The sequence below is a fragment of the Aedes aegypti genome, chromosome 1, assembly GCF_002204515.2.
Source record: "Aedes aegypti strain LVP_AGWG chromosome 1, AaegL5.0 Primary Assembly, whole genome shotgun sequence".
Lineage (NCBI taxonomy): Eukaryota > Metazoa > Arthropoda > Insecta > Diptera > Culicidae > Aedes > Aedes aegypti.
The window spans coordinates 107,830,132-107,845,576 of NC_035107.1; the positions used below are offsets into that span (position 1 = coordinate 107,830,132).

Here is a 15,445-nt window from a genome sequence, read left to right on the forward strand (position 1 = left end):
AACTAACACGGGAACTCTCACGTTACTCAAACATTTATTAAAATTTCCTAATTGTAGCGTGTGCGTGTTGTTATGTGTTTTTCAATTAAGTGTAAATTTGTTAAGTGTTATCTAATCTAGTTCGTACCGGTACATACCGCTGCCGTTTGTTGTTGGGTGGACGAATGGCCGACACAGCGACACCAATCCTGCTGTGCGGCCGGAACTCTCGCCGGAATGGCGAAACAGGCGGATGTACGGGCTGGTATTCCGGTCCGTTGACGGGCCAGCGGGCGTTGCTGGACGGTGGGATGCAGGCGTCTTCCCTCTTAGACGTAATCGGCCGGCCGTGGCATGGCCACCTTGGACGGCCGAGAGGGGGATCTCCTTAGCGATTAGGGCCAACGGCCTGAGATGTTGGTCCTACTAGAGGACAGGGTCCTTAACATTTAGGCCTGGAAGCCTAATGGCTTCACAAGCCGAGCCGTGTGCTGGACGGCAACAAAACAAGAGCAAGAACAAGAGGTCCTATTGGACAGGAAATGTTATTGCAACTTCTAGGATTCAGAATTCTCGTGTGTGCAGGGTAATTTACCTGAGCCTGAATCTTCCCAAGCATCCACTTAGCTTCTGCTAAAGGATTAAGGGGGGGGGGGGTTGCTCAATCAAACTTAACCACTGCACTTAAAACTACGTCTTTAGCACACGGACGCCTGATATTAAAAGAGACCGTTTATGGGCAATGGCCGTTCTTTTTGATATTCCCTCATTCCATCATATTTCCTTTTTATCTATGCCAACAACATCCTTCGGCCATGATTCCTTATTGGTAGCAGCGATGACATTTAAACGGTACAGGACCCTATCACTACTGTGGTAGTCTACTGTAATTGCACAAGAAACGTGAAGGGTCCGACATTAAACATAAATAATAAAAACAAAAATCAACAATTTGTAACCAAACGGTTACAATCCTTTGGTGGAGAAGCCTGTGTCATCCGCTAACAACGTTTTTTGGTAAATCAGGTAAGTCAGATATGAAAATATTGTATAATATTGCTCCTAAAATGTTGCCTTGATGAGCGCCAGCTCTTACAGAAAGTCATTCAGACTTGGAGTTCTGATAATTATCCTGAAGTGTACAATTTGACAAGTAACTTTGGATTATCCAAACAATGTATGTTGGAAAAATGAAGTTTTTTTTTTTTAATTTCGCAATCAAGCCTTCATGCCAAACACTGTCGAATGCTTTTTCTATGTCTAGAAGAGCAAGACCAGTTGAATAGCCTTCAGATTTGTTGGAACGAATCAAATTTGTTACACGTAAAAGTTGATGAGTGGTCTAATGTCCATGTTGGAATCCAAACAGTTCATTGGCAAAAAATAAACTTTTGTTGATTATGTTGATGACGTTTTAAAAAGGTTTACTGATGGACGAAAGCAAGATGATTGGACAATAGCTGGAAGCTTCAGCATAACTTTTGTTGGTACAACCTACCAAAATGGTAAGATTGGTACAACCTAGGCATTTTTCCATTTGTCAGAAAAATATGCCAGCTGAAAACATTTGTTAAATATACCAACCAAAAATAAGAAGCTATTTTCAAGATGTTTCTTGATGATTATGTAAAAGAAATCATTATCGCCAGGGACTTACTTTTTTTTAGCATTAGTTTTTTTAGTAATAGTTCTTTTATATCAGTCTCCCAAGAATTTTCAAAAGTATTCTCTTTATTGCGTAAACTGCTTTTAAATCTAGAAGTATTGATAATACTTTTGTGAATCGTCCAAAATCCGCCAATTTTTAAACAAGCCGAAAATAACTATATTACCATGTACAATTAGCGATAATGTAGAACTTTATCGTCAGCACGTTTTATTACTATATTTAGATATTCGATTCAACTGGTATGATATGACATATTACCCTGGGAAAAGTATATATGATACAAACAACAGAAACTGCTTACCATGTGCTATTTTAGGATGCCTACAAGACACAAATAGAGCGATTTTCTAGACGTCGTCATATTGCCATTGTTATTGTCGCCATCCATATCGGTATGATACCCGCACCCACAGCTCCATAACAAGTGGCTCCCAAAATTTGCTAGCTTATCAAAACCGGCAGCCAGCCCGGAAGCAGCCAGTCATCTCTAGCAACTCACCAACCAATATTGCCATTGCCAATAAACGGTGCAAGGTTTCCCAAACAGACGGAGCTGCCTTCGTACCGATAGAGGGATTTGCGGTGATGTGAAAAAAGAGTCATTCTAGCTTACCAAGCCGGGCGACAAAAACCGAGAATTCGGTTCTGCTTTTATTGAAGCGGAAATAAGGGCAACCCCCGTTTCGGTTGTGGATGATATGGTAAAAGCAGAAGCATACGAGTTGAGTAGCAGGAAATGTTCGGCTGAGCTTTTCAACATTATGTGAATGGAGTTGTTTACTGCTTCAATATTTTGCTGGTGGCATTGATAGATACGTTATTTTTATACTGAATATTTACTCTATGTTATATCAACAAATCAAATTGCGTTGCTGTATTGATACCTAGAGTAGTGAAAAAAATCGAGTAATTAGCCTTTACTTAATTGTAAAATTACAATACAATTACATACATATAATATACTGTTTTGAAAAAAAAAAAAAAAACAGTATGCATGTTTTATATAATAGATCGTATGGGTTGTTGAGTACCGTAACGATAAAGATATTGATAGCTAATATTAGATATTAAGAAATGAACAAATGTAATAAAAAATCAAATGAGTTCGGCCTAGTTATGCCTGATGGCGCTTGAGCCTGTAAATAAACGAATAAGGAAAAAAAGAAAAAAGATATTGATATTTTTTTCATACACAACTTTAAAAAACTATAATAAGATATAGTATTTTTAAAAAGTTTTGTAAAAAAGAATAAAATTTGTATTTTGTATGAATTGCCCCTCAACCTAACTGAGATTCGTGATAACAGTAGCAAAAGAGTTTAAACTCCTTTAAAAGTAAAGATCTTCAACTTCAACATTGTTACATTCGTCCCTTTGAAAATCATATTAAAAAAAGTTGCTTATTTTACTTTTTAAATATTTTACACTCACCTTTCCAAACTTGTTTTATTCAGTTCTGTCAGTCAATCCACAAAAAAACAACAGTTGTTTTACACGAAATTAAGAATCTGACCAAAATCGTAAGGTAAAATATCATACAGTTTTCTGTTACATAACACTAAATTGTTTTTGAATTGTAGCTAACTATCTACGAACAAGAATAATGTTGCTTCGATATTCAAGTGCAATGCGTTGTATTGTATTCAATATTTTATACTGCAAATAAATGGTTACTCCATTCACTGAATGGTACGATTTTTATTCGGGCAGAGTAATCGTAATTGAGTGCTTAGATTTTAGTATTTCAGAGCATAGACCCTAGCTCTAGAGTACAAAGTAAAAAACACATCTGGATCGTCTTCTTTATATTTTGTATTTCGAAAGTTTTGCTATTTTTATTTATTTTATCTGTTTTCATATTTCACCCTTACTAAAACTGAGAAACTGTTTTTCAGAAAGGTAGTGTTCTATGAGCACTTCCAAAGCTATTATTTGATAATTGACCATTTATGAATTGTATATCACATAGAATGCTCAATATATGTTATATGCCTACCTAAATCAAGCGGAATGATTTATTCTTCTTTATGATTTAGGTACCTTATACATGTTCGAAAATTCACGAATTCTACTTGAAAACGACCACATGTTAAGCCATCGCTAACTGATTGTCATGAATTCCAAGGGTTCTTTTGAATAAGACATTAACCAGCCTTGCCTGCTTGAAATTCTTGGGAGTAATTAATTCAGCATTTTAAACATTTTTCAGTAGCTACGTATTTTTATTACATAATTCAGCTAAGTATTCCTTTCCATAATTTTTTTAAGGATTCATGATAATTGTATTTCCCCAAGACTCGCATAGAGATACCACCTTCAAAATAGTTGTAGTGATAAAAACGCAGCTATTCAGCAAACTTAGCTGAGGATCGATCGGTATAGAGTAGTTTTGTGCTTGCCATACTATACACATGTAAAAATGGTCAACCCATGTTGAGAAGCAAGCCTAATCCCAGTTAAAACATAATACTTTATCTGCTTTGTGCAGTCCTAAATCAATTCAACAAAAAATGTTTGAATTGGCATATTTATTCATATTTTTCTTCATATAAGCTTCAATCATCTTTTTGGGTTAAGCATACTCATTATCTCAAGATTCTAAAAGCGCAATTACATGCACTACAAAGAAATGGAGGCGTAGAGCGTATCTTCCTTATTATTTCAACAAGACATGAATCGTATTGCATTATAGCATAATGCATTTTTTCTCTTCAACTAATTGTGCAAAACATGTACAGTGTTGAACAAAACATGATAACCACCTCACTCAAAATGTTCGTTATGGCTGAATTGCAAAATTGTAAACATTTTTCCATTTTAATTTTCCCTCTATAATTTCAGTTGATTATTCATTTTAAGAATAACAAGCAGTCGACTCACCACATCTCGATATCAAAGGGACCATCGAGATAGGGAGAGATCGAGACAAAGAACAAATTTTTAATGAATACTAGATCGAAAATGATTGTACCCCGTTTGGCATAAAGTCGTTTGGCATAAGGTCGTTTGGCATAAAGCCGTTTGGCATAAAGTCGTTTGGCATAATGGCCGTTTGGCATAATAGCCGTTTGGCATAATAGCCGTTTGGCATAATGGTCAGTTGGCATAATGGCCGTTTGGCATAATGATTGACTTAAAATAAATATCGGCATTTTTAAGCTTTTACCGAGATCAACCCCACCGAGCCAACAGCAACAAATTTTGGTAGGTTCTAAACAAGCGTGGTGTTCGTTCAGATTTTCCAAGCTGAAAATTTCAAAAATTGTTGTGACATTAAAGAGCATTACTAAATAAAACTCGTGACGGGTCTCTACATCTCAGAACATAGAGTATCTTTGAGCTTGTTGGATTATACACATTTGAAAACAGTAAATTGGCAAAAAAGCTCGCAGTTATTCATCAAGGGAACGCTCATAGAATGTTTCGCTGCAGATCCAGCTCTGTCCCAGTTTGGACGTAACACTCGATAAAAATTACTTGATAAAACAATGGATTATTTTTGCAAAATATCAAATGCTGTAATCCAAAGATCTATCAATGCGACTTAATGTAAAAATAGCCTATATTATTTTTCGTTCGACGCCAAAAATTAGTGCGTTCAGAATCATCAAAGTGATTGTGCTACTTTTCTCGGAATGCCATTTCTCCAAATGACTGGTTTCCCCGAAAAGTAGTGACAAGAAAGAACGATGAACAGTCAAAAGAAAGAAGTATTCTGTCATACTCGGCCAGGTCCGTCACACTCGTGCTCAGATTGTGTACCACTTCTAGTACTGCATTTGGTCCCTCGGTAGTACAAAAGGTACCCAAGTTTGACAGATCGCAGTACACTTTTCACGGCATTCTAGATTACCTAATGAGCCATAAATTTTTGGGCAACTGCAAGGGACATCGAGGTCTTTAATTTGTCTTTGTACTCGGCTATACACATGTTGGCAAAAATGCTGATGACAGTAAAACTCGAAAGAACCGCCAATTAAATAAAGAAGGGTGCATATTGGATGGCCAGTTCATTGACCACCCTGAAATGTATAAAGCTACGACAATTATGAGTGCTTAAAACTTTTCGGGGAATTGGGCTAGTCGGGGAAACGGGATATTCAGGGAACTGGCATTCGGGGAAACGACATTCGGGGAAAACTAGCTCAACCGATCGAAGTAACTGCAGTAATTGATTTCTCTTTTCGCTGGTAATTTGAGCAGATGAATGTTTTCCATTGCCGCCCTTTTGCCAGTTGGAAACAAAAAAATACTTAAAAAATATAGCTCCAAAGAACAGCCTATGCATAAAAGAAGGAGAAATTTCTTGAATCAACAGTTTTCATACCTATAATTATGGATACATCATATTCAGAAAAAAAAAAACAATTGAAAGGAGGGTAAATTTGTGCTAAATATATAAAAATCTTCAGTGCAAAAAATTTGTTCCAATAGCAAAACTAAAAAAAAGAATTAATATTTGAAAGAAGGAAAATTTCTGGATAAAAAATAAAATACTATTGGCAATAACTTTCCTAATATGCTTAAATTTATTCAAGAGTAAATGATTGTTGAATAAAGTATCATACAGTAATACCTCCATGAGTCGATGTTCCATGACTCGATATCGACTCATGGAACCATACTAAAAACAAAATTTCGTGGTTACTTTGATAGTCCCTAGAAACAGCTTTCCAAAGGATTACTGTTCCATGACTCGATATTTCCATGAGTCGATGGTCCCTTCAATATCGACTCATGGAGGTTTCACTGTAGTAGTGTACATTTTGTATCAATTGACTCCAAATCAAGCCAAATGTCATCAGAAAGATTCAATAGAAACGTGAAAATGGAAATTCTTGGTTTCAGACTCATTATGCCAAACGACTATTATGCCAAACGACCATTATGCCAAACGACCGTTATGCCAAACGACTTTATGCCAAATGACCATTATGCCAAACGACTTTATGCCAAACGGCTTTATGCCAAACGACTTTATGCCAAATGACCTACCACCATCGAAAATCACTCCGTTACCAGGAAAATTAAAAACAAACAGATGTAATTTCGTCTTCGCAAATCGTATTGAATCCCTCAAATATAGTCCAGTAACCTTTGACAATGGGCATATCGACAAACGGAATGAGAATCGGGAATAACAAACACATCGAGATTGTTTTCATGTTATGAAAATACACCATGACCAAAAGTCGTGAAATCATCAAGCATTTTACCGTAACGCCGGCTGTACGTTACGTTTTCAATTTTTAGCGAAGAAAAATGTCCATTTAAATCCTCAAATCATGAAGCATGTATGTATGCTGGAACCATGAATAAAATTCATGGAAACATAAGCACTATTCATGAATTTAGTCATCTGTCATTTATGATTCCTATTTTTGATGCGAAAAGTGGCAATTTCGGTCATGAAATCATGAAGCAGGATCTGATATCATTAACACAGTTCATGAAAACATGAGCACTTTTCATGTATTTAGATGCCTGTCATTTATGATTTTGATTTTGGTGCTGAAAAGTGGCAAATTGAGTCATGAAATCATGACGCAGTGCCCCTGAATCATGAACTCATTTCATGAAAATAGGCATTATACGTCAATTAAGATCCCAGTTTATAGTTGCCATTTGTAAACAAATAAAATGAAGATTAGAATAGTTACGGTTTTTGTGCCGGTAGTTTCGTAATAAACCGTGAACACATTCCAAAAATGTCAACATAACGAGTGCCACATCTTCAGCAGGAACGCTTACATTCGTTGGTTAGGTTTGTACGCAAAATGTTGTTTCGAGCATCAATTGAATTGGAAAATGGTCCCTGGGCTCACAAAATGCTGGTGGATTAAGGTACCGCGGGGCAAGTGGGAACGAAAAAAACGATAGTTCAAACAAATTGTTCAATAAAATTTTCAAATGTCAATATTTTTCAAATCCAACAACACAATCACGTTTTGGCAACATATTTGCTGGTGTGTGCATGAAACTAATCGAATAATTTCGAAATTGTGAAAACCTTGGAAGAAAGTTTTAGAATGAGCCAATGGACGCAGTTACCTCGCTAAGTGGGGCAAGTGGGACACATCCAGTTTCATGCGTCAATCCACATCAGTAAGTCAACCATTACAATAATAGGATTGATAAGTCATAGATTTTTAATTTTAAGTACATATTTGATGTACATAAGGGATCAACCATAAAATACGTTTCGTTTTAGGAAGAAACCCTTTATTTAATAGTATGTCACCTCACATTTGATATTAACTGAAAATTCCTCAATAAAAGCATAAAAATGAATTAAACTTGTTCAAAATATATCATTTATAAGTTGTTAATTAAAATGTAGCACATAAACAATCAATAATTGACGAAATTATAAATATGTTTTGTTATTATTTATATGCATGACAGAAAACCACCTTATAGGATGGAATTGTTTTCCATCACTACTTAATTTGGTAGAAATAACAAATAAAGTTCAAATAACATAGAAAAGTAATCATTCTCATGATGCATTTCAAATTTCAGCTGTGTGTTTGTTCAATTTTGAAGTCGTATTTCAAAAGTAAAAAATTAATTAAAAAATAAAGAATAATAACACTTTTCTTCTCCCTCTTATGCAATTACGTAATTTGAGGTTGATCTATTTTGATAAAAATCATTTGTTTGAATGTTTTAGTGCTACTCTTTAGCAAAATGTATGAAACGTGTACGAAAAGTTTTGATTCTGGTTTTTGTTTTGATAGGTCCCACTTACCCCAGGTGCAAATATATTTTGGGGTTCAAAAATCGAAAATTTCATATGAAATGAAAACAAAATACTGGTTTATCGTTAGCAGCTTGTAATAATACTAAAAATTATAGCTTACTGATGGAAATTCGATTTAAAACACATTTATTTTTTGCGAGTTAATGCAAAACGTGAAACGTGTCACAATTTGTCATGCAAGTTGAAAATTACGCTGAACTGACAACTGTTACATGAACCACATGGTAATAAAAATAACAATATTTTTAGTACTAAATACATTCCTTGTCATGAAAATTTTTTCCTAGTTGAGCTATGACGAAACGCCCCACTTACCCCGGATTCTCACTTGCCCCGGGTACCTTACATGAGTGATGGAACACTTTTTAACGACGCGGATGTTGAAAGTGGAACTGGAACATTCGGCCACCGAAGGACTTTTGTGAGCTGCTCTGTTATGAGATGTGAGGAATGCATCACTTCCAAACAGTTAAAATCGCCGACGAGCTTGTCAAGCAAAATCTTTGCTCGAAGTCAAACATTACCCGGTTCTGCATAGTCAGGAGGAAGTAAGTACATTTTGGAACAATGTGGGAACTCACGGAAATTTCGACAAAAATGTCATCGATATGATGACATGGTTCCGAAGAACTTAAACTTTTTCAAAAACAAATTTGTTTATATAATTTCACTAGAAAACATCACCGATCGCCATGAGACACGTTGACTAAGGTAAAGAAAATGACAGTTAGATTTACGTAACGCCCTGAACATACATATTCTTGCAAAATAGTCACGATTTCATGACTTTAAGTCATGATATCATGAAACATAAAATTTTATGAATTCATGACTTTTTGTTCATGATTCCGGCAACGGTTTTTTTTCCGTGTAAAGTGTACGGGGTTAGACTATTGATCAACTATAGAACGAGCAACATATTGAGAAAAAATATAAAACTCAAATTTATATGCTTATAGTGTAGCCCATCAAAAGTATATCAACATATACTGAAAATATTTTAAATAGCTATTGTAGTTAATTTTATATGAGCATTTAAAATTTCGCTACCTGTACCTCGCCGGGTAAAATTTTCGACGCTTCACGCATCGAGCAAACTTTTCCCAGATGGCAGCACCATACCTTCGTACACTCGAATCTGTCACGTTTTTATCGTCCCCGCAAATCATTAAATTTGGCTGGTGCAGTTTAAAAAAAAGGGTCTATAGCGGAAACAAGTCAGTTTATTCTGCATGCGTTATGCTGGGCAGTGCTTCGTTAAAGCCCAAGCAGAAGATGCATCGAATCCGGACCTCAAATTTTTAAGGGAGGGATGGAGAGCCGGACAGTGGATCGGGCTTGATCAATTGGTCACTCGCTGGTGGTGACCAATCGATCAAGTTTTCAGCTTGAGCTACAGTCTGGTTCTCTAGTTTTGTGCTCTTGTGGGTTTGAGTTTTGGCTTCGTTTCTTCTACATCGAAAAATAAACTGAAAAAATGTTTTTTTTTATTTCGTCGCCAGAGTTTTTTTTTCTCGTTTTAGTTTGCACGCGTTCTGTATGCAATCGAGTTTAGGTTTTCGTGGCTCCGGAGTGATATTTTGCTTTTGTGAAATGAACATGCTGCTTAAAGTAGCTTACAGCCGCTCAATCAAGGATGGATGATCAATTTTGTGAGCTTGTTCATTTTCAAATGTACAATATATTGCAATTTAAGGGAAAACTTTCCGTTTCAAGGTTCAACGAAAAGCTACCGCAGCTGCACGGTGTGCTGAAACACATATATTATCGAACTTGCATGAACCTCCGATCTTTTTTCACTAAAAGTTAGCCTTAGTAGTCAAAAAACCTTGTGGCATATTAAAAAATCTTTCATCGGAAAAAAATTGGAAGAAGTCAATTTTTTGTATTTTTGCCCTTTTTCAAATGTGGGTTCATAGGAGAATATTAAAGATACACTATGTTTGATGAATTTCAACAGCTTGAAGAACTATTGGACATATCTTGAAAACGAATGAATTATCAGACGTTTCTAATTGAGCAAAATGTCTTCCTGCACTCACACAATACGACCAGCCCATCATGGTATGTCGGCTCCACTCATTGACATAGCCACATTATTTTGTTATTGGTTTTCGGTTTCCAGTCTTTACAGATCATAAACGGATTACCGTTCTACACCTGAAGTTTTGGTCACACATATTGTGCCTTTTTCGAAAATAGACAACGATCACCTTTAGAATTGTATACTTTTACAATTAATCTAATCAATGTTCCCAATTCTTCTGATAAAAAGAAATCATTGGTAATAGAAATGTTGATAAAATTATACAACTACATACAGTTATAAAAATAAACAGCTATACAATTATATATGGCCTTATATTTACAATTTTTTTAAAAGGGTGAAAGATTAAGAATAGGCCTTTTCATGTGACAGCTCCGTGTATGCATTTATTTACATCTGCCAGAGCGGTGCATACACGGGCCTGTCATTTCCGAAGAAGAACTGTCAAACAGTTTCCGAATCAGCTGATTTGAGACGTCTTGGGAAAAGGCCTATGTCCCCCGATCTCAATGTATGCAATTTTTGTAGCAACTGGTCTACTGCTCGAATCTGTTTTTGTTAACTATTGGCAATGATAGTTTGATGTCTTCATACTAGATATACCACTAAACAACAATTTAAAATGGGTACAATTTTAACTCGCTTTCACTTCGAAGTTCCACATCAGTCCTTAAAAGTTTTGATGGCTATTTTTTCTTGATTTTAACAGTAAAGCACAAGCTTCACGGCGCAGATAAAACACGAATCAAAATCTAAGTTTTACGGAACTTTCAGATAATTAATAGACGAATAATAGATCTAACAATTTTGACTTATGTATACAAGATCTTCAATCTTTATTCACCTAATTTAATAAAAAAAAGTTTCTCTTATTAGTGCTACTATAGGAACAATTTTTCTACTATAGGTACAAAGGAGTTTAAAATTAATCAAAACTATTTATTTTGGTCATTTTTGGCCAAAATACAAGCTGAGAATCAATTTTACTAATATAAACAGCTCCTGATGTTCAAATATTATGCAATGATTTATGGAAAAAAACAGTCCGTAAAAAGCCACTAGTGCGACTATAGTGAACGGTTTACTAAGAGAACACCCACCCTATCTAAACGTGTGAGATAAAATTTCGATTACTGTGTAAAATTTACTCAGTCCCTGCGTGAACTATACTTAGCGGGTAAAAACACCGTTACTATAAAAATCAGTGAAATTGTATCAAACTATACAGTTAAAGTTATTCAATCTAGTGATGAAATCTATCATAGATTATTATTTATGTACATAAACTGGTATTAATATGTATCGCAACATAAACCCGCCTCACTAGATCATAATTTAACGACAGTACTGCATATTTCTTCCGGCCATTTAACGTAAGCCGCAGGCATATATTTCTGCCAGGTAGGTACGCTATACCCCACACACCACAGCAGCAACGAGTCCAGTAAAACAACAGACACCAAAACCCACTGGAGGCCCATATATAATAGTAATAAATCACTCACCCATAATATTCGATCCTGAATTGGACGCCACCGCCGTAGCTCCTGAGGCTGTTTTGTGCGTCGTCTCGTTACTGCTGTTCGGTCCGTCCCCAAAACCACCACTTCCAGCTCCTGCATCGTTGTTATCCTGCAGCATTTGGTTACGGCGATGCAGACTAATCCCGTCGTCCAGATCGTCGACGGTGGCCATCGACACGTGCAATCCAGCACCGGTGACATTGCTGTGCTTATGGTCGCTATCCTGACGCTGAGGTTGATGCTGCTGTTGCTGTTGAACACGTCGTCGCTCTTCATCAATATCGTTGAAGACAATCATTTCGTTAGTCTTGTAATTGCTATAAATTCCACTAGGCTTTTCTGTGGCGGTAACCGCCATATTGACCACATTCGTCGTACTGCTGTTGTGCATCTCGTTTTGGTAGTTGAAGTACTTCAACTTGTCCTCGATGTCGCTTTCGTCCTCCAGTGGGGACTGTAGCACCTTTGTGTAGGCTGACTTAATCGAAGGACGTTTCCCTCCACTTCCACCCATATTGGACGTCACGGTGGACGAGATGGGTGTTGAATACGAAAGGGCACTGCTGGACGACAGATCCCAGTGGTACCGCGAATTGCTACTGGGCGTTCCAGGGTCCTGCTTTGGAAGATTGTAGTAGTGCGATTGGCGACCGGTGTAATAGTTATGTCGCGTGTAACTGTCCTTCCGCAGATCGGTTTCATCATCTTCATCATCGGATGGAAGGAAGTGACTGCTGTTGCCTGCTGTATTAGCATTGTTCTCCGTTGGAGACGTCGACAGTGGAGGGGGTTGACTATTGTAGTAGAAGCTGTACTTATCCACCGAGCTTGCATGCCGACTGGTGGAGCGACTGCTCTCATATTGGTTATTATTCAATCTTGAGCTAAGTTCTTGTCTACTACCTAATAAATCATATGCAGCTCCGGACCCGCCATTGCCGCGATACGCACTATTATCCATTCCGTAAGATGTGCTATTCAAGGTAAAGGAAGAAGACGTAAGCGAAGTGGGCGTGGTTAACGACGAAGATGTGCCTGTAATGTCCGATTTGCTGTTGCTGGTAATTGTGCTCATGCTATTTCTGTTGATGTTGCTGTTGTTATTGTTACTGCCCAGAATACCACTCGGTGCTTGATAGTGCTGCTCAGCTACTCTGGGTTTGCATTTTGGAAAGAGTATGGAAATCTTTTGCTCACTTAGACCTAAAGCTGAAGAAGAAGCTGCAGACGATGCCGAATCGTTGAAGGTGGTGCCGTTGGTGCTGCTTGATGTAGCGTTTAGCGGTATTGAGATAATGCTGTTGCTGTTTTGCTCAGCGGAAGCCTGTGCCAAAGCTGCTGCTGCTGCTGCCGATGAGGATGATGACGATGATTTCTTATCAAGCGTGATGGTTGAACTGACCATATTTTGTTGTGAAAAGCACTAATTGTTAGAAGAATTCACTTCTCCGATTATGCGTAGGCTTGCCAATTATTTTATCCCGTTAATTATTTCGTATCTTTGTGTCTCTGCAATATGTGTTCTCTGAAAGCAAGATAGCGTAGAACTGATTAAATCCACTGTTGTCAATCACGAGGCTAAAGAATATACAATTGATAGTGTGTAGCTCAGAAAATAGTCGAATTAAATTGTATGGCTGAAGTTTTCGATTTGTTTGAATTAGTTTATGGAATATCATTAATCATAAATTGTTTGTTAGAAGTGTGTGATTTTATGATTCTGTTGCATGCCCATTAGCCTGGGACACGTTTATATGAAAAAATTAGATTCTTGCTCCAGTCCACTTTTTGGGTTGCATAACAACTGTGCAAAATTTCAGCTCAATCGGTGAAACTATATTTACGCGCCGGCCGTCCAAAGTTTGTATGGGATTTACTATGGGAAAACATACTTTTGCAAAGAAAAATCGCCAGAGGTCGCCCATTGACCTCTATAAAAAATTTGAGCACTGATCTCGATAGGTATTTCTACGTTGCAGAATATTGCCGAAGACCGCGAAACAATCCGACACTTGTGAAAAAAGTTATTCAATGAAAACCTATTAGCAAGGCGCCGTTGATTAACACGTAAAGGAATAACAATAATAACAAAATTGGGCAAATCACAGTCAGTGAAACTCACGCCCATCGCTGCTGTAAGCAAAAAGACTTGAAAATAGCAAAACACCCGTTGCTAAGGGCAACCCACAATTACTGTAGAAAAATTGTCTATTTCTTATGAACCAGTGCACGAGTTCACCGGTTGACGTTTGAGCGGTGCCGTGTTATTTATGTCACCATGGAAACTAGTGAATTTGGCACCGCTCAAACGTCAGATTAGTGAACTCATGCATTGATCCATTGGATTTCCCGTATTTAGACGCCTTCAATGGCACTAACGGTTTGGAAAATTCATGCGCCCAACATCGGTACATGCACGAGTTCACTAATTTGACGTTTGAGCGGTGCCATATTCACTGAATAACATATAAATAACACGGCATCGCTTCAACGTCAAATAATGAACGCGTGCATCGGTCCATAGGCTACTTGATGAGATTCACGTTTTTGAACTGCTGTATTAGTAAGAGCCACGTGATTTTCTCGAAATTCAAGCCTACTACTATTACCATTCCCAGCACTGATCAGAAGTCAAATTATTTTATAACGTTCAAAAAATGTTTTATGAACGTAAACCCTTTTGGAATTTAAATTAATAAAACTAATGTTTTCGTGAATATTTTATGTATCTATGTAGCGGAATTTGGGGCAAGTGTGCCACCTTAAGCAAATTGTTCTCTAACTTTGCCTAAAGTTAATAAAATGCACCAATTTAGCCTCATGAGATTAGTTTCACATCTTTTCATAACCACTGTGCCATTTAAAAAGAAAATAATTTAAAAAAATATTAGTTTTGGAGCTTCTCAAATATCATCCAAAATAACATATTTTTCGACACTATGGGGCAAGTGTGCCACCCATATGGGGCAAGACGGCCACCTAATGAACATCGCATGTAATTCTACTTGTAATGAAATTTTTTTATTTCCTATCAATACTACTATCAAAGCAGACGCTAATCGATAATTTAAAAAATTACTTTAAATTTACCGTAATAAGGGGATGCTTTATAACAAGGTTGAAAACATGCGTAATTCCCTATTACTCAATTCGAATAACTAAAATGGTTATTTTTGTCTCCATTCAATACAATATATGTATTACCCTTATATTACGGCGAATATGTTTAATATTAAACTAGATCAGCACTAAATAACGGTAAAATATTAATGTAGATATGTAAAACGGTACTTAATATGCCGAAAAACATGTTATTATTGAATATTTTGAGAAAAAAATACTTTGGGGGGCAAAAATGTCAATTATTCCCCTACTATACTCTAGAAACTACTACTGGTGCCTCATTTTGGTTTATTATTATGATTTTGTTGATGAGGTTTACATTTTTATAAATTTCACTCCAA

General features: G+C 36.7%; 1 protein-coding gene across 7 annotated transcripts in view; it reads right to left on the bottom strand.

Annotated features, from left to right (window-relative positions):
• Positions 1–15,445, bottom strand: part of LOC5576465 (serine-rich adhesin for platelets) — a 133,934-nt gene that overhangs the window by 85,756 nt on the left and 32,733 nt on the right. For all 7 annotated transcript variants that reach the window (XR_002500467.1, XM_021844664.1, XM_021844648.1 and 4 more), the window contains one exon: positions 11,964–13,506. Coding sequence is in view for 6 of the 7 variants with exons in the window: in XM_021844664.1 (XP_021700356.1) it covers positions 11,964–13,386 (1,423 nt within the window). In the remaining variant the exon portion in view is untranslated. The remainder of the gene's footprint in view (positions 1–11,963; positions 13,507–15,445) is intronic.